Source organism: Perca fluviatilis, chromosome 20, assembly GCF_010015445.1.
Source record: "Perca fluviatilis chromosome 20, GENO_Pfluv_1.0, whole genome shotgun sequence".
Lineage (NCBI taxonomy): Eukaryota > Metazoa > Chordata > Actinopteri > Perciformes > Percidae > Perca > Perca fluviatilis.
This window is the reverse complement of record NC_053131.1, coordinates 5,169,857-5,190,065: the sequence shown is the minus strand read 5'-3', so window position 1 is coordinate 5,190,065 and position 20,209 is coordinate 5,169,857. Positions and strand designations below refer to the sequence as shown.

Genomic DNA, 20,209 nt, shown 5'->3' with positions numbered 1-20,209 from the left:
ATATTGTTTCCCAAAGCCGAACTTATCTAATACATAAAACAAATACCCCCACTCCAGCCTATCGAAAGCTTTTTCAGCATCCATGGACATAATAAGCTCTGGGGTGGTAGGATCTGAATCATGATAAATTATATTTAAGAGTCACCTGATATTAAAAAAAGAAAATCTATTTTTTATAAATTCGTGTTTGATCGGGGGAAATTATCTGTGGTAAAAACCTCTCTAATCTCAGTGCTAACACCTTGGCTAAAATCTTGACATCAACATTCAGCAGTGAGATTGGACAGTAAGATTCACAATGGGTAGGATCCTTATTCTTTTTCAAGATTAAGGATATAGTTAACTAACTCTAACTCAAGTGACTCATTGTACATGTTCAGCATGTGAGGGATTAGGTGGGTGGAAAATTTCTTAAAGAACTCAGATGGGAAACCGTCCGGCCCCGGCCTCTTGCCATTCTGAAGTGTTTTAATTGCCACATTTAGTTCTTCAGGATTTTCTAATATGTTCTTGGACTCTTCACTAATAGTGAGCATGTTCAAATTTTGGAAAACAAACTGTCAAATGTAGGACAAGAATCATGCTCAGAAGAATAAACTGAACTATAGAAATCCCTGAACATATCATTTATTATTTTAATCATATGTATAACCCTCAGCTGTTTCAATCTTTGTGATAAGTTGTGAGGCAGCTGCTTGTTTAAATTGATGGGCAAGAATCTTACTAGCTTTGTCGCCAAATTCATAATATGTATGTCGGGATCTCCAGAGCATGTTCTCTGCTACACTGGTTGATAAGGTGTCAATTTATTTTTCTCAAGCAGAAGCTTCATCAATAAGTCAGGTGAGGGGGAGCTTGTGTATGCCAGTTCGAATTGTGAGATTCGGATGTCTGACAATTTTTGATTAGCTTGCTTTTTATTATAAGATATATGTGAAATTATCTGGCCTCTCAGGTAAGCTTTTAGTGACTCCTACAGAGTTGTACAAGAGATTTCCGGAGAGGAATTAACCTCGACAAAAAATCCTATTCCTCCTGGGATAATGTAATGGAACTAAGTCTCCAGCGAGTGTTGTGCGCAAACCTAAAAGTGGCTGTAAGGGGGGAGTGGTTTGATATGACTATGGCATTGTATAAACAGGCTTCGGCTGAAGAGAGTAAACGATTATTTGCTAAAAAATAATCGATCCGGGAAAATGCCTGATGTACCTGGGAGAAAAAGGAGTAAGTCCGAGCAGTGGGGTTCATGCTTCGCCATAGATCTGAAACGTCACAATCTTTAAGAAAGGAATTAATCACTTGGGCCGATTTAGATTGTTTAGAGGGGTTAGCTGAAGACCTGTCCAATACTGGATCGAGGCAACAGTTGAAGTCACCACCTAAAATTGAAAAGTGGGAGTCCAAATTGGGTAAACTATATAAAAAATTAGAAAAAAAATGATCATTGTCCCAATTAAGTGCATATAGTATCACAGGTGTATTAACAATACGACCTATAACCTATAGAGTGAGTACTGGCTCCCATGAAACCACCAAAGTCAAAAATCTGAGGAGGTCTCTCATATCTGAAGGTGTCTGCCATATGTGGCATTATAATTTAATCTTAATCAACGCTCATTATCCATCCCTGTGCGATCTCTTACCATTAAGAGATCGCACAGCTCAGGTCTACTCGGACGTAGACCTGAGCCTACCCTACGCTCATGAACGCAGCATGACTGCACTTCACTACCACACCAAATGTGGCGGTGCTGCGGTGCAAATTCAACTCATGTTTAGTAGGCTACATACAAAGACTCGCAGAAAAAATATAAACATTGGAGGCCATTAAGCGGTGCGCAAAGTCCTTGAAATCCATTCTACGGAGCGGTAGTGCAGTCGCCAGTATGGTGAGTCGGCAGCTTTCTCCAGCTCCTTCAGTCGGGTATCATGTGATGTTCAAGTCTGTGTCGCCTCAGTGTGTTCCGAGGCAGTTTTTTGGACCTCAGGGACCCAACTGATCATTCCAACTGGCTTTTCTGTCGACGGTCGGCCGTCTGGTTGGTGTGTCTCAGCTATAACGAGGCCCGCAGGCTAGTGACCGCTGCCGATAGCTCGCCCCTCACCGAGTCAATATCCAGTTTGATATCATCCTGCAGTGTCTGAATGGCCGCCCCAATCTTTGCACAGACAGAATCCTGGAGCGAGTTGAGCGAGTCAGAGAGCATCTTCGGTGTTAGCGTATTGCTGCTAGTCGAGGGCCACCGAGGTTTTTTAGCTGAGGCTATTGCATTAGAATGTCATTCATCGGGGATACGTAGTAGTTTGCTCACTGGCACGATGTCCCCGCGCTACATTTCAGCGACATATAGCCGCTCTCTCCGCGACGTATACATATATACATCGTTCTAACGTATGCCATACGTCGTAGAGATACAGGCAATATACATCGTTCTAACGTATGCAATACATCGTAGAGATGTACGCTTATATACGTCGTTCTAACGTATGCAATACATCGTAGAGATGCAGGCTTATATACATCATTCTAACGTATGCAATACATCGTAGAGAGGCAGGCTTATATACATCGTTTTAACATCTGCTATACATCTTACAGATGCAGTCTCAGGTACATCTTCCTGACATGGGTTATACGTAGTACAGATGTCAGGAAGATGTGCAGATCAATTGATCCTGCATTAATCCATTTAACAAAACTGGTCAGTATAGGTCACACACAATTACTTTAAATATCTTTACTAAATTGAATTGCTAAAGTAAGATAGATAAACCATACACAATTACTTATAATAATACATTTTATTTATAAAGCGCTTTTCAGGGTACTCAAAGACAATTTACACAAGTTCAAATCATTATAGAAAAAAGCACACTGTAACACATTAAAATATATTCTTGTATGTAGCTAGATTTGGGGATAATTATCCTACTGTGGTCTATACTAAGGGCTAATGTACAAAAACACTACCTTATGTTGTCTTCCCGTCAACCTTGAAAAAAAAATTATTAAACTTTTCTTCTACACATTTTCAGCGCTTATTTCTACGTCCCATATTTTCTGATATAAAACAAAAGTTGAAAACGGGTCAATTTGACCCGAAGTCAACACAAGGGTTAAAAGCTTAAACCAGGTTGTTTTTTTTAAGTCTGAGACTGTGGGCTTCCCCTCAGGCAAAGAGCTGGGGCACGCACGTTTCCTGGGAACGGGGTGCAACGGCTTGAGTTATGTTTTCTCTCGTTTGGTGGGTGTGTCTCTCGATTATTGGCTGTGTTCCAGGTGATACCCAATTATTAGAGACTGTCTGTAAACCCATGGTAATAAAAAGGGCTTGCACACACAACAGGATGTCAAACACCTTGTTTCAGTTTTAAAAAACGTCACTTTCTCAATTTTTGGATGCCTATGGGATCATGGTAATGTTATTTGAACCCAAACCCTTAACAATTGAGCCAAGAATAACATTTATTTATTAACAAAATTCATTATTTTTCTTAATCTGTAGGAGTCGCTGAAATATACAGTATTTCTCTCTTTTGACTACACACTCGTGAGCTGTATATCACTGCTTCACAACAGCAGTGTGTACATGTTAAAAGAACAAAAACTAATTGTCACACTATATTGTCCACTTTCTATCATAATGTAAATTATTTCAGTAGCAAAAAAAATGCTGTCCCTGCTACAGCCTCTGCTCCAGTCTGTTGCCAGTTGGGGAACTCCTTGATGGCCGGCTTCGTACTCAGGAAAGTAGGGTCCCTCAGTGGTGCTGCTGCAGTGACAAGAACAAAAGATTTGGGTTTTGTGCGTTATTCGAAGAAGTATCTTTTAATACATTTTTTGTTTCATCTCCCTTTGTTTTGAGTGGTTGAGTAATATTTTTTTTTGCAGATGCCCAGCCAGCAATGACATGTGGGGCCAAGATGGGTTAAAGTGATGGTTCGGAGTAATTTACCCTACATAAACTTCTGGTGTACTTACAAACTTTCCAATCCATCGTTTTATGAGAGCATAACCTATTTGTACTAGTGTAGACCTTTGGTATCATTTCGGGCATTATTAGTGGGGTCATTTACGAGATACAAACGTGGGTCCATTAGCCCCTGCGCTAAGCTATTCAGCGGCTAACGCTACTCTACGCTAACTCGCCCAATGTAAGACCCAGGTGAAAAAAGCTTCTGGGGGGGTGTTTGGCTCGAGGTCATGGTGCAAAGGACCCTAGGGTAAATTACTCCGAACCATCACTTTAAGTACGGGTTCCATGGTTACTGTGTGGGCATGGGCTTTGGCTGGGTGAAATCAGCGGGTCCCATGTAGGTTTTGTAGTATGAGTCCCACATAGGAAGCCCATATGAGCTGATTACATGGGCCCCATAAGGGACAGGCATGGGCCAATTGGGCATGGGTTTGAACTGAGAACACATATATGGGTCCAGCATAGCATATTTATGGGCCAAGTGGGCATGGGTTTGAACTGGGAACACATATATGGGTCTTGAATGGCATATTTATGGTCCAAGTGGGCATGGGTTTGAACTGGGAACACATATATGGGTCTTGAATGGCACATTTATGGGCCGAGTGGGCATGGGTTTGAACTGGGAACACATATATGGGTCTTAAATGGCACATTTATGGGCCAAGTGGCCATGGGTTTGAACTGGGAACACATATATGGGTCCTGCATGGCACATTTATGGGCCGAGTGGGCATGGGTTTGAACTGGGAATGCATATATGGATCCTGCATAGAAGTTTTATGGGCCGAGTGGGCATGGGTTTGATCAGGGAACACATATATGGGTCCTGCATGGCATTTTGGGCATACACACAGGGTTTGTAGAGTAAATAAATTCTTGAGCAGGGCAGATCTAAGCCCCAATGAGTGGAATGAGTTGAATTTTTGTTCTTGTGTGGCTATTTGTTTTCAGTTTACCTCAGTCAAAGAAATGTTCAGTTGGCATCTTCTCTCAAAGGGGTAGTAAGCACCGCACCCCAGTTAGCCTACCGGTTGCTGGCTAGTCCTTCAAAACATTCAAATCCCCAGTATCAAGGGAGTCATGGAACAGTGGGCAGTAAGCCTATAAACGATCATATGTTTCGGTATCTGTATCGGCTAATATCGGTATCGGAAATTAAGCATTGGACAATATTGGTATATCGGATATCGGTACAAAATCAATGTCAAGCATCCCTACAAATAACCCCATACGGTTATCCACATCCCATAGATGCCTGTCCCAATGGTCTATTTGATCAAATAAAACTCCGGGATCCTATTCGAAGTTTTACGGTACTTCATTTTTGAAGATGAGGCCAAATAGCTCACAGACAGCTTTATGGACATGAATATGATGCATTTATTACCTCTTAGGAAATTGTAATTCAATATCTGTTAGAAAATGACTTGCAGGAGGCCTCATCATCAATCTGTCTTCCACTTCTGTGTTGTTAGATGTCCTTGGACCAAGGAGTAGCATGTGTTTCTATCAAGGTGTAGCTCATACACCAACAATGACTGATGTGTTGGCTGTAAAAGGTACAGTAGATCTGTGTGAGAAAAAAATGAGGGAAAAACACTTGTTTTGTATCTAATCAATTATTAATGATTAATAGATTGTTGGCATTTTAACTTTTGGTAAAGGAAAACACACATCCAGCCCTAGTCTGGAGAAGTGACGGTGGTTAAAAGTAACTAATACTCTGAGTAGTTTTTTTTTTTTTTTTTTACAAATAAAGTAAGTACTTTTACTTGAGTATTTCTCTAACACCAGTACTTTTACTTGTAACAGAGTAATATTTTAGCAATGTAACAGTACTTGTACTTGAGTACAGATTTTCAGTACTCTTTCCACACAACACCTAATTAGGCTCATTCATAACGAAGCCAGCGGAGCAGTTAATGTTTGTTAATTGTCTCAATTTACGAATTTTACTGTATTTAATTGTTATTTGGTCAGGCAGTTCTTAGGACATCTATAAGGGGCCTGTATGCAAAGGCCTTGTTTCGCGCTCAAAACATTAGCAGTCCATTCGGAAAGCACTGCTGCTAGCTGTGACTTCAAGGAGAACTTCTATCAGACATTCACAAATTGAGGTAAGTTGAAATATTATTTTGCCAGAAAAATAACACTGCAGATTGTACAGTGGTCTGTATTTTTGGTTTGTGCTGTTTAATCTGATGTAGAATCTAACCAAAAGGAAAAACAGCGGGAGAGGTTGGACAATAATTAATATATCACGATAGAGCTCTGAAGCAGACCTGTGCGTCGCTTAGTGTTCGCTCTCTCTGGATAAAGACGAGCAGCAGCACAGACACCAGGCACCACCTGCATGCATTACGTTAGCTAGATCAGTTGAGAGCGTCTGGTGGAGCGCAAACTCCTGCTGTAGAAATGTCTTTTCTCAAAGAAAGCCAAATCATGCTACCAAAAAGAAAGGAAAGACATGAGAAGGAGAAAAAACAGAATGAGGGGAAACAATTGGTAACTGACTTCTTTTCAAAGAAAGGTGAGCACTAACTAGAAAACGAAATCCGTGGTGCTTGTCAGGGACCAAGCAGTTAGGCATGAGGAGTCGCAAGGAGATTTCAAAAAAGGGTTTCTTATTTTACCCACAAAAAATTCTGACAACAAATAAAGATAAAGTTTGGGCCCTTAAAAGAGGTCAAACAAACAAACTGAACTTAAGCTCTGAACATAACAAACTCAAAAATACAACTGACCTCCTATACAAGAAACAAAGGGGACTTATATACTGGGTGATCAGACCAGGTTTGACACCCAGGGGGAGACTAACAATAACACTAATATGTAAATTACAAATAACAAAAGAAAACAACTAAACACTTACTCCAAAAGAAATGTAATCTTAATTAACATTAACTGAATAAATGTACTAAAGACAATACAAATCAAAACTCAAATATCTTGAGGACAAATACAGCTAACTCCCCCCTGACATAACAAGTAGTGGTAGAGTCCAATTTAGCCACCACTCCTATAAATCTGCTGTAGTTCCAGACACCACCGCTTTGTCCCTGCAGCCTGAATCCGCAACACTGGTAAGCTCAAAGAAAACAGTTATATTAGAAAACCAATCCAAAACTAATAAAGTATATATGTAAACCAAATCCAGTGCCCTGTAAGTTATTTAAAACTAATTAAATGTTTACAACAAAATATATAATGTGTCTGAAAAGATACAGAAACCAATCTTAAGAAAAACAGCATGAACTAAGATAAATATGAGTGTATGAGGTTACCGCCTTTAAGATGGCTGTGTGGCCACGGCTGGTTATTTTATGTTCATTTGTTACTTATCTTTTTATTGATTGAAAGCTCCTGTTGAACACTGATTTGCTAAATTTTTGTCTAATTTCATTAAGGTCTTGCCAGCCAGGGGAGCGACAGGAGGAGGTGTACCCTGTTGTTCATAAATATGGCGTAAGTTTCCATACATCGACCTTAAAGTTTCCTTTAAATGCTCCTGATATGTTACAAGACATTGACAAATGATGTTAATTTCAAATGCTTATATCACTGACTTATATCACAGTAGTTTAGCCAGGATATTCTCATTTCAAAAGCAGAGGTGCAGCCCACAACTGATATTGTTTACATTTGATATTTGATAAAAGTTCCCAATCAGGGAGAGGAGGGCTCTAGAGTATTCAGAATTTGGGTGGATATTTTATTTAACCCATTTTGGCAATTTTTGTCAATTTCTTACATATGCAGGGTTTTACCTCCATAGAGATTTCGGTGGTGGCGCACCGCTGTATTTTTGCCGCCCCCGCCACGATGAGGAAATCTAAAAATAATACTTCCCGCTTTCGTCTGTCGGGTGCGCTGGTTTATTCTTTATTATATTTATTAATTTATATTATTAAATTATTATAAAACTCCATAAAACTCCATGGTAAATGTCACCCTAGGGCAAACATTTTAGCTTACCACATGTGGAAATGTGTTTTACTTGACTGAATGATTTGAAGAGTTGCAAGTTAGAGCAAAAAAGAACCTTGCTAAATTGACTTATGCTCCTTTTGTTTTTAGGTGCACTGAAGAGTAATGCAATCACTCAAAATGTGAACCGCAAAGAAGTGGAAATGGCGCTGGGGAAGTGGTTTACCGGCGCACGTGACCGTGGAGGGGAGAGGGCTGCAAGAGCCCAAAGAGAAAAAGGAGCGTCCACCACACAGACGCCATGAGTGTGTCAGGGTATCTTGGACTTTTCGTTGGTGTTCATTGACTGTTTGTTTCCCCATTCACTGTCACCAGCACTCACTCTCTCTCATTCTCCCGCACACACTCCTCCCACTGATTCATACTCCTCGTCACTCACGCAGATCAGACGCTCCCAGTCCCCTCAGTCCTAATTACACACACCTGCACCTCATCAAGCCTCATCCTCAGTCCACCACCTGCAACTAATCAGCCACCACCTACATAAGCAGCACAACCACACACACTCCTTGTCTAGTCTCGTTTCCACACGACGCTTTGACCACTCACGTTAAGCCTAGTATTTCCAAGTTTGCCTTACCTGTACTTTGTATCCTGTTGTCTGCTGCTGCTCTGAAACCTGCCTACCCAGCTACCAGATTTCCTGCCTGTTGCTTCCTGCTCGTTGTTAGATCATTGTCAAATAAAGATCTGCTTCACTACTCCAGTCTGTCTCCTGGTCATCCGTGACAGAAGACTAGACCAATGACAACAAAAATGGATGAGGATGCCATGGAAGATTTCCTGTTCAACCAGAATGGAGACACTCTGGAGGATTTCGTTGCGGTGTACCTCCATTACTATCAGAACGAGAGCTGGGAGGAGGACTTTTTAAAGCAGCAGTTCTGGTCGGGTTTGGATGACCCACTTGCTCAGATGCTGCTGCTCAAGGACCTCAACCTGCCTTTTAGAGAGTTTCTGGACCGAGCCCTTTGGGTTTGTGGTTCCTCCCTCACGGTAGCGCTTGCCGGTCCAGAGCCAGCCGATCCGATGCCAAAGTCCTCACCTCAGGCGCACTTCAGTAGGGAGCCATTCGTCTGCCCAGTCGACCAGAAGCCAGAGACTGCTCACCGCGACTGCCCAGACGAGACGGCTCACCGCGACTGCCCAGCCGAGACTGCTCACAGCAACTGCCCTGCAGAGACTTGCAACCCTTCTGTTCCCGAGCTGATGTGCGGCTCTCCTTACCCTGGGCTAGCTAGTAGCTTTCCTGAGTCCCAGCTAGCTAGTAGCTTTCCTGAGTCCCAGCTAGCTAGTAGCTTTCCTGAGTCCCAGCTAGCTAGTAGCTTTCCTGAGTCCCAGCTAGCTAGTAGCTTTCCTGAGTCCCAGCTAGCTAGCATGCCCCCTGACTCTAGGTTGGTTTGCATTCCCCCTGACTCTAGGCTAGTTTGCGTTCCCCCTGACTCTAGGCTAGTTTGCGTTCCCCCTGACTCTAGGCTAGGTAGCAGTTCCCCCTGACTCTAGGCTAGGTAGCAGTTCCCTTGACTCTAATGTCCCTAGTGTCCCCGAGCTCTCTAGTGTCCCCAAGTCTTGTGTCCCCGAGCTCTCTTGTGTCCCCGAGCTCTCTTGTGTCCCCGAGTCCTCTAGTGTCCCCGAGTCCTCTAGTGTCCCCGAGTCCTCTAGTGTCCCCGAGTCCTCTAGTGTCCCCGAGTCCTCTAGTGTCCCCGAGTCCTCTAGTGTCCCTAGTGTCCCCGAGTCCTCTATTGTCCCTAGTGTCCCCGAGCCCTCTAGTGTCGCCGAGTCCTCTAGTGTCCCTAGTGTCGCCGAGTCCTCTAGTGTCCCTAGGTTCCCCGAGTCCTCTATTGTCCCTAGGTTCCCCAAGTCCTCTATTGTCCCTAGGTTCCCCGAGTCCTCTATTGTCCCTAGTGTCCCCGAGCCCTCTAGTGTCCCCGAGCCCTCTAGTGTCCCTAGGTTCCCCGAGTCCTCTGGTGCCCCGGAGTCCTCTGGTGTCCCAGAGTCCTCTAGGGTCCCCGAGCTCTCTAGTGTCCCTGTGCTCTCGAGTGCCCTAGAGTCCCGGCCGTGTAGCGGCTCCCCAGAGTTCCTAGAGTCCTGGCCGTGTAGCGGCCCCCCTGAGTCTAGACTAGCTGGCATTTCCCCTGAGTCTAGGCCAGCTGGCATTTCCCCTGAGTCTAGGCCAGCTGGCATTTCCCCTGAGTCTAGGCCAGCTGGCATTTCCCCTGAGTCTAGGCCAGCTGGCATTTCCCCTGAGTCTAGGCCAGCTGGCATTTCCCCTGAGTCCAGGCTAGCTGGCTTCCTTCCTGAACCCCAGCTAGCTAGCACATTTCCTAAGCCCTCGTCGCCGGTCCCGTCCGGTTCGAAGCCCGCCGCCGGTCCCGTCCGGTTCGAAGCCCTCGTCGCCGGTTTCGTCCGGCCTCATTGCCAGTCCTGGACATGGTCCCGGGGAGCCTCCCCAAGAGTGTTTTGGGGAGGGGCGGTGCGCCTCCTATGGGGACCTCCACGGTCCCGCCTACATGGTTCCCTTGGCCGCTCGGGGGGTTGTCTCCGCCATTGCCTCCAGAGGAGACAGCTCCGCCATGGCCTCCAGAGGGATCAGCTCCGCCATGGCCTCCAGAGGGATCAGCTCCGCTGTGGCCATGCCCCCAGCCGGCTCCGCTGTGGTCACGCCTCCAGCCAGCTCCGCCCAGGTCTTGGGGGAGGGCCTGGAGTCCGTCCACCTTCGCCCTGTCCCACTCCTGTCCCGGTCTCCGGGCTGCCCGCCCCCCCTCCCGTGTCTCTTATCTGAAAGAGATTAATATACAGAGGTAATTAATAATTCAAGTACAATGTAATAGATAGAGAAAGTCTAGGACCCCTTGAACACACAGGGGGTTAAAAAAATAGAGCAACACATAAGAATCATGAGTGGCACTGCGCCTGCCCCAAATACTAGATAGATTCATATTACAGGTGTGTAATTTGCTTCTTGCAACAAACTAATATGACAATAACATACCTGACTCTTTTCACTTGTTGATCAGGCTTATACACACAACTATTATTGTGGTATGATGTCCTTCATCTCTGCATTGCCTTCTCTCCCACCTCCTGCCGACGTTTTCTGATCTTCCACTATACATCATACAAAAAAAAACAAAAATTCAAAAAAAAAAATTTAAAAGCTATCAAAAAAAAATACTGCTCTTTTGTGAGGATGCAGTATTTTTAGTATTGTAACTACTGTTTCGCAATGAACACAGTGTATTCCTGACATTTGGTAGAAGATGGTGATATTCTTAGCAAGAACCCCCTTTTTAATGAGGGATAACTAGTGAAACAAACAAGCAAACAAACATCAACTAACAGTTTACCAAAGTTACCCTTGCTATAAACATTATAGCACACATACGTTGCCACGATGTATTGGCGATGTATTGGCGATGTAATCCAAATTCATCGGGGATAAGTAGTAGATTGCTCGTTTGCTCACTGGCACGACGTCCCTGGGACGTCGCTGCTGTACGTTTCAACGACATGTAGCCGCTCTCTCCGCGACGTATACATATATACATCATTCCAACGTATTTCATACATCTTACAGATGCACACATATAGCTACATCGTTCTAATGGAAAAACGGGGAAAAAAAAGCAATATACCAATTAGCCTTTCGCCAAGCCCCGCCCCCCTTAGTTACTGTTGCTATGTCCGACAAACAAATGGTCAAACACGACCAGCGCGACAGATTGCCATGACGGGAAGAGGTATACCCGTGCGTGTCAGTGACCTTTTTTGGAGCAATACTTCCGCGATATCCTCCAGATCGAGGCAAAAGGGGTTACAGTATGCAGTGGAGGGATGTATTCAAATGTTCGACTTTGTTGTAAACTGACGAAAAATAAAGTTGGGGAGCTCAAAGACCCAACACAACAGCAGCTAATGTAGCTAGCGTTAGCTAACATGTTAACTAATGTTGGCTAAAGCTAAAGGGCTCGTTAAACTTAGCTTAGAGAGGAGGTTAACATTCTGGCAATGATATCCATGGTAATCATAACTTTGGTCCAATTTGTGTTCTTGTCTCTAGTTAGTAGATCTAGACAACACGGTAACTAGTTAGCTGTTAGCCTTAGCTTTGAGCAGACGTATTTATGTTTCGTAATGTTCGACACATTTAACTGGGAGTGGGGCCGTCCACACTGTTTTATCCATTGTAGGCACCGCTCACGTTGGCCCTCATTTATGAAACGTTTTCTCTTGAACATGAACGATTTATTTCTGCCATTGACCGAGTTATTTCGGCTTGTTTTTCCGGCCCCTCTGCTGTCAGAAGACAGGGTCGGGGTGGTGGTCCAGCATGGGGGGCGGAGGACACGCACTCTCCTTCAGCTGTTGCCTCGTTCTGACTCATGAAAACATGAGTAAAATAAAAGACACATACCAACACATACATACATACATAAACTCTGCTACTGTGTGTTTATTTAAATATAAGTACACCTACATGTAGGCCTAAGAGATTGCAATATAAGCCTGTATATTACTATTAGGACTATAGAATACATGTGTCAAGGATGTAGGCTATAAATTAAATAAACTTCAGCTGGAGTCCGATTTACTACGGCAACACTGTTGACCGCATCAGTGATCTCTTTCCATTCCGCATTCTTTATACAGCCTTTAATAACAGTTGTCAGGCTGCCAAATAGTACACACGTTAGTACAAATGAACCTGAGATATCAGAGTTTCAATCTCCACCTCTGAAAAGTGCAGCTTCTCAGCCAGATTACGTCTCGCCATGTCGTAAATTGTAGGGGCGAGGCCTCAAAACCGAGAATATATTGGGGCGTGATATTTAAACACAACTCCTCCCGACAATCTCTCGGGGTATCCATGGATGTATTAAGAGGGGGTATCTAGTGTCCGATTTACAAACGCCGTGGGCGCACCGCTTCACCATCTTGCTTGGAGTCAATGTTTGTCTGACCTGCTCACATAGTAACGGTTGCTATGATGTGTGATTGGACAATGGACGTTACAGAAAAAAAATATATTGAAATATATTTTCAAGTGTCAGAAATATATGTGGCATATATTCCAAATACATTGAAATATATTTGCATTGTTGTTCACTTATATTTATCAATTTGAAATATATTCTGAAATATAACAAATATATGATTTTAAGTGTGAAATATATTTACATTGATAACATGTAATGTAAAATATGACAAAATATATGGTCATAAAATGTTTAGCTTGAAGGGTCGAAAATGTATTTTGGTCACAGTAATTCCTCTACCTTTTCCCCTATAGGCTACCATATATCACTACTGTATTATGACACAGCTATGATAAATACTGTACTTACATTTAAATGAGTGCAATGTAAAATGACAGATTTCCTAGGACTATTAGGCCATTTTAGGTGGCACGTACCTAACACTAAGTGCAATTATTAGATTTATTATTGTGTTTTATTGACATCTTTCCTGAAGTCATTTAAATATTGAAAATATGCACAATATTTATGATGCAAGTATAACAGTGACACTCCAACAGTGAAGTACACTTAAACAATAGATAGAACTCAGTGTCTAACACTGCATACACACACTACTTAATAACTATTCAATTCTGTAAAAAATAATTCAAATAGTATTTCATATACAATATATACATTTATTGTACATTTGTATACAATATATACATTTATTGAACATTTTTATACAATATAAACATTTATTGTACATTTATATACAATATATACATTATATACACATATACATCCAATACAGCATGTTCAAAAAATATTCTGACAGTAAAACACAGCTGTAATCTCACACAAAATCCATTAAAACATCATCTCCACACTATTCACAAATCTTAATATGTAATTCACTGGCAAATGGGATGTAGAAAGGAAAACACATTTACCTTTAATTGATGATGCAGGAATAGCTGTGAGATGCCCAAGACACCTCATCACAGGTATAAAGTATGAAGGATTAGGTCGACTACTGAAGAAACTATGTTTTGTTTTGTTGAAGTACTGCCCTATTGCATAACAAGTGTTGTCGGTCCCAGTATGTAACATGAGGAAAGTTTTCACCGAAAACAAACTGTCATCGTTAAGTACAACAGTGTACGAGTTGCGTCTAATTGTCCTAGTGCAAGACTCCGAATTAATGACTTCATTATTCACCACTATTCTCCTGTAATATCTCACAGAGATCCTATCGAATGTATGAAAGACACTGTGCATTGCCAAGCAATCATCATTATCAATTTTTTTCCTTTTTGGTCTGCCAAGAGCAGTCACACCATTACCACGGCACACAATTTTCAACTTCTTTGGCAGTGAAAATTGATCAAACAAGTCTTTGCATTCAACACTGGCATTGCCCATGGTCTTTTCTCTCAGTGCTGGTAAAAGGCGTTTTGCATCCAAAATGTTTTAATGATTTGAAGAGCAACACCTTGTGTACTTCTGATCATGTTCATGAGATCATTGTTGTATGCTTCGAATACAAATGCAGAATGAGCCCAAAGCGGACCCCAATTTCTAACACTCCTTGTTAAATGAAGGCAAAGGTGTGTATTGAAAGTCATGTTCTCAAGCCCATAAAGGTCTTGCATCTCTACCACATATTGCAGTAGTAGCTCCTCAGCTTGCTGAATTTCAACTAAGCTGATTCTCTCAGCCAGTAAGATAGCTACACCATGGACAAGCTTTGACCAATGAAGGAGATACTTTTCAGGCAGAATTCCTTTCAACACCGGGATGCTATAGTATAGCAACCACATCAACCATTCGTGCGCTTTCCAGAACTTTCTGTCCTTTAAGGAACGAGGTATCCTTGAAACATTGCATGGAGGTCTGATGTCTAGAAGCCTCTTATCTAACATGTGAATTGATCTGCCAATGTACCATGTTGTTTGATGATTCTCACTATTTAACCACAGCTTGGCCATTGTCCTTGCAATACCTAAAGAGACACTGTGCATGTAATCTGGGACACAGGACTCAATTATATTACAATGTGGGACACGTAGTAAAATGCTTGGTCCTTTCACACCTTTAACAGGCATGCCAGATTCTAGAGCACATTCAATGTGCTCTTCAGTTTGAGCCTGGGTTCGTAACTCACAGGATTCAAATGGGTATACACGTGTATAACCCCTGCCTTTTTCAACCATATCACCTCTCTGCAGGCAAAATGAACTTCCATATTCACCATTGAATTGTTTGAAGTTCTGGATTACCAGCCTTGCTACTGAATCACATACAAGTACCAGAGGATAAACTCTTGTGGTGTTAGTAGTGAACGATGTTTGCCAAGTGAACCCCTAAGTTTGTAGATGTAAAATCTCTTCAACAAAGGGTTGAAGGTACACATTCATGTTTGGTTTACTATTGCCAAACCATAGCCCACATAGCATTACATGCTTCTGTCTGTCAAACACTGGCAGTTCATTAATGATGCACAAGAGAGGCCAAATGCTAAATGAGGAGGACTTAAAAATGGGCACACCATCACAACTGCATATTAGTGATATATTAGGTGAACGTAAAGGTGATTCGGGTGAGTCTGACAGTTGCTGATATAAAGCACCATCACATATGTCACTAATAACATAGTGTCATGTGCCTATCCAAAAGCATAGATATAACATTTCAGAAAATTAGACAAATTATAGAATCACAAAAATAAAAAAGGCCGCCCATCCCCTTCAAAGTAGTGTCCTTGTGTATGGATAAACACTTTTGATTTTCTCCACTGTGTCAATCTTTATCTTGTGGAAGAGGAGGGTAAAAGCAGGGAGCCATATTCAGCAAGTGAGGGGTTGTGAAGAGCAACAGTTGTGTGTTGTAAACTAGTATGAATTAGGCCTCCACGATTCTGGGAAAAATGTGAATCACGATTTTTTAGCTTAGAATTGATATCACGATTCTCTGCAACAATTTTTTTCTCATGAAGTGTAATGTTTATTGCACACAATCATGAACCATGACAAAACAAAACAAATTGGCAGTACCAAAAATATTTGTTTTGGCACCCATAGAACCAGAGTATCTGGAATTTAGGTGATTAAAACCTTTTCACAATATTAAAATTTTGAATTTGGGGATTTCATAAGCTGTAAGCCATAATCATTAAAATTATAGAAGTTATGTTCGGATTGTTAAATATGTACATCGGTTGGGCCCCAAGGAAAAAGGTTGGGAACCACTGGTATAGATCATCATTTGAAAGATTGGTGTAAAAAAAATCTAATAATTTTAGTAACTAAGCAGAATTGTATTAGGTTTAGTAACAACATTTTTAATTGTTATATTGTTTAAATGGTACAATTTCTGGTAAGCTAATTTTTTTTGTTATTGCTTGACACAAATTTTATGATTTCAATTCAGTGATTGTGATTTTATTCAATATTGACTCATTTGGATAAATATTAGGTAGGCTACACAAGATAGGCATTCATTTTTCTCAAGACAAAAAAAAAACCTCACCTAATCAACCCTCAACTGGTAGTATTATTTAAGGTTAATTATAACTCAAATTAAATATAATGCGTTTTTTTTATGATAACAACAACAACAACAACAACAACAACTGCATTGAATAATATGAGTAAAAATATAATAAATATGTAATATAGTAGGCCTACACATAATTATCTAGATATTCTCTATAGCTCTTTTTTCTAGCCAACTAACGTGCTACATATTATGGTAATTAAATATGGCTTTCCTGAGGTAAATGTTATGTGACATAATTGTTCTTCAGCAGTTTATTGCTTTGTGCGGTTGAAAAACACTGATCGACATTATGTATGAGGAGGAATATGTACATTTCGGTAAGTAATGTATCTTTCAACATTGTTCATTCGTGTTTATTTACTATTAGCTATTGATGATCGGTCTTATCACGTCACATTTACAAAGGCCAAAACAGTATTTATTGCTTGATTTTCATAATAAAATTGACAGAATCTGAGAGCTGAGATTATTTTTTTTATAACATAAGTATCCTGCTCTGTCTTGTCTGTCTACGTGTCCTCTTTGCTTTGCAATTTTACTGTGCGTGAGAAAATGAAGTCTAGCGTGTGAACAGTGTCAATTGCGTGTGTCTCACTGTGAATGCATGAGAGTTGGTAGCTATGCACCAGACATGACCCTTGTCTTCTTGCTTGAATCCAAAATACTTCCAGACCACCGAATGTGAGCATTTTTTGGAACAAGTTCGGTTTGAGACTGAGTGGTTTGCTGATTCTCGTTACTAGACCTGGGGTTTCAGACTGGGTTTATTTCCGAACTACCGCGCTCGCGGCTCGACAAGCGAAACACGAGACTAAAAGGTGCTTTGTCATTGGCTGAGGCAAGCCCTGAACTTTGTGAAAGCTGTCGTTTCAAAATAAAGGCCGATTTTATTTTATTCTTTTGAAATTGAAGTAATTTAAAAATTTAATCGTGAACAGGGTGAATCGAGATCGCAATTTTATAACGATTTATCGTGCAGGTCTAGTATGAATATTATTGATATGAAAGCCATCCTGTCTGTTACATTTTTAATTAGTTTTTTAACTCACCATTTGAGGTTCTGATTCATGATCAGATTCCGATAAATTTGCTGATCCAATCGCTGTTCCAGAAGTAACTGCTGCAATGGAATCATCATGTGCCTATCCAAAAGCATAGATGTAACATTTCAGAAAATTAGACAAATTATACAAATCACAAAAAAATTAAAAAAAACACCCCTCTCCTTCAAAGTAGTGTCCTTGTGCATGGATAAACACTTTAGATTTTCTCTTTACTGTGTCAAATCTTTATCTTGGGGAAGAGAAGGGGTAAAAGCAGGGAGCCATATTCAGCAAGTGAGGGGTTGTGGAGAGCGACAGTTGTGTTGTAAACTAGTATGAATATTATTGATATGAAAGCCATCCTGTCTGTTACATTTTCAATTTGTTTTTTAACTCACCTTTTGAGGTACTGTGAATTCCTGTTGGCTGGTACTGCCTTGGTCTCGTTCTTGTTCTTCAGGTGTGTTTCTGCAAAGCGAGTGAAAAATTATTATTATGCCAGACAATAATAATAATTTAAAAAGAAAATATAGGTAGATACTGACCGTTAATCGCATAGCAAAGACTGTTTAGGAACATACATTTTTACTGGCTCGTTGACGTGCACGGAAATAGAGCGCCACCAGCCCAGCACCAAACTCTGAGCACATAACAAAATCGGATTTTAAGGCTGTAAATGCTCCCGTTAAGGCAAGACACTACAGGTGAATAGGGTAAAAAATTTAAATAATTTTAAATACATTTATTACAAGTTTTTGAAATTTGTATTGTTTAATTATGCAAATTATGCATTCTCATTAAATATGCACGATTTTGCATATATTTTCAGTAGATACATCTGAACATATGATAAAGCCAGGTTCAAAATTATTTTTTCATTTTGTTTACACACAAGATGAAAACAAAATTTCAGAGGGATCAGAAAAGAAGCTGGTAGTTCTCCTAGGAGAGGGGACAGCAGCTCTACTGACAGCTAAATATGGATCTGCCTGCCACAGCCTGAGGGACTCACAACCACTTAGGATCCCCAAATTACAGATTTGTTCAGTATTGTATAGTAATTATTACACAAAAACTGTAACTGTTGTGTAATGTAATTGTTTTGACACAATATATATAGTGTCTTGTATCGATATACGATACAAGACACTATATATAGTGTCTTGTATCGAGATCAGTGACACTTATATACTTAATATATGACATGTAGGCTATGAATTTATGTAAACTGCTTGGAGAGAGAGAGTCAGTCTGATTACCTACGCTGTCTGAAAACTCCTGTTTTCTGAACGATAGTTTAAACATCGGCGTACTATGTGAAGGTATTTCTTCATCGGGTGTATTAGTGTGTAATCCCCTGTGTCTTCTTGCTAATGACAACTGTTTTCGTCTTCTCTGAGGTGATATTCGACCGTTTGACGCATTCGACGCACTTCTTTTGACATTCTGAACTACCGCGGAAATGTCAGAGCGCGTCATGTGACGATTCTGAACGAATCACGTTGTCAGAAATTGGCATCAGCCAATGACATTGTGCATTTTGAGTTAAATCGCCCCTTTTACTTTCACGATTGGTTACCGATGAAAAGGAGATGACCATATTTGGATCCGACAGCATTGATTGTAGAGGAGAGAGAGAGCTTTCCAACGGTAATGTATGCGAGTCCAGCTCAGCTAGCTACTGTGTTGGTTAGTCCGGTTAACATTAAATACAACATAATGTTGTTTACAGCTAATCCATAAGCACCAGCACTCTTAGACGTAGACCTCTTCTTCTTGCTTGATTTCTTCGATTTGTTGCAGATAATCGCAAAAAAATCACTAAAACCCATGCAATCGACAAACACACTTGCCGAGGCATCTTGGAAGTTTGTGATCAACATTTGTCGCCTCTGGTTACATAGCAGCCAGCTAGCGACGATGCTTGATGATGTAACCGTAACCAAGTGGTGTCTCATTTCATAGGGGTATGTTTTCACCCCTACCCTTTACCACTCTATTTCGAGGGACAAGGGCTAGGGGTAAGACAAAGGGGTAGGGGTAAGGGGTAAGACAGAGAAATGAGATTCAGCCTAACTCTGGGAGTTGGAAGGGATGTGTCGTGATTCTGCCTTCTCACACACAGGTTCGTGGATCTGAGTGTTGCGATTTCGGTTTCATATCACATATCGTTACAGCCCTAAAGTTTAGAGACACAACTCTATTTAATTATTAAAATATTAAATGTTTTTGGCAAACAATATTCCCCAAAATTATGCATATGCCTATTTTAAAAAGTAAGTGATTAATACAACCAACAGAAGACTAATTATGTGTGAGGTAAGTTTAGAGACACCACTCTTTTTAATTATTAAAATATTAAATGTGTTTGGCAAAATATATTCCCCGAAATTATGATTATGCTTATTTTTGAAAGGTAAGTGCTGTAGTACAACCAGCAGGGGGGCTTCTATGTGTTGAGTAGTTTTGGATACATGACTCTCTGTAATTATGACATATATTAATTCTTTTTGGCAAAAAATATTTACCAAAATTAGAATATGCTTATTTTTTAAAAGTAAGTGCTGTAGTACAACTAGCAGGAGACAAGTTATAATGAGGTACGTTTGGAGACACTACTTTATTTAATCATTAACTTAATGACTTCCGGTTATGGCAACGAGACAGACAGACAGACGTA

General features: G+C 40.9%; 1 protein-coding gene and 1 long non-coding RNA gene across 4 annotated transcripts in view; one reads left to right on the top strand and one right to left on the bottom strand.

Moving 5' to 3' along the window:
• Positions 1-2,658: 2,658 nt before the first annotated feature.
• The window catches only part of apoba (apolipoprotein Ba), an 86,940-nt gene continuing 69,389 nt past the window's right edge, over positions 2,659-20,209 (bottom strand). The window contains exons 25-28 of one of the 3 annotated variants that reach the window (XR_005637303.1): positions 17,928-17,997; positions 17,536-17,628; positions 5,368-5,550; positions 2,659-3,773 (exon numbers count right to left, since the gene is read on the bottom strand). Coding sequence is in view for 2 of the 3 variants with exons in the window: in XM_039785570.1 (XP_039641504.1) it covers positions 10,970-11,075; positions 17,536-17,628; positions 17,928-17,997 (269 nt within the window). In the remaining variant the exon portion in view is untranslated. Of the gene's footprint in view, positions 3,774-5,367; positions 5,551-10,933; positions 11,076-13,738; positions 15,846-17,535; positions 17,629-17,927; positions 17,998-20,209 lie in introns of those variants that run through there. The other 2 variants (XM_039785570.1, XM_039785571.1) reach the window with 2 other exon arrangements.
• On the top strand, positions 7,046-8,210 carry LOC120549019. The gene is made up of 3 exons (XR_005637304.1): positions 7,046-7,063; positions 7,388-7,445; positions 8,058-8,210. It is a non-coding gene; the product is annotated as an uncharacterized LOC120549019 (long non-coding RNA).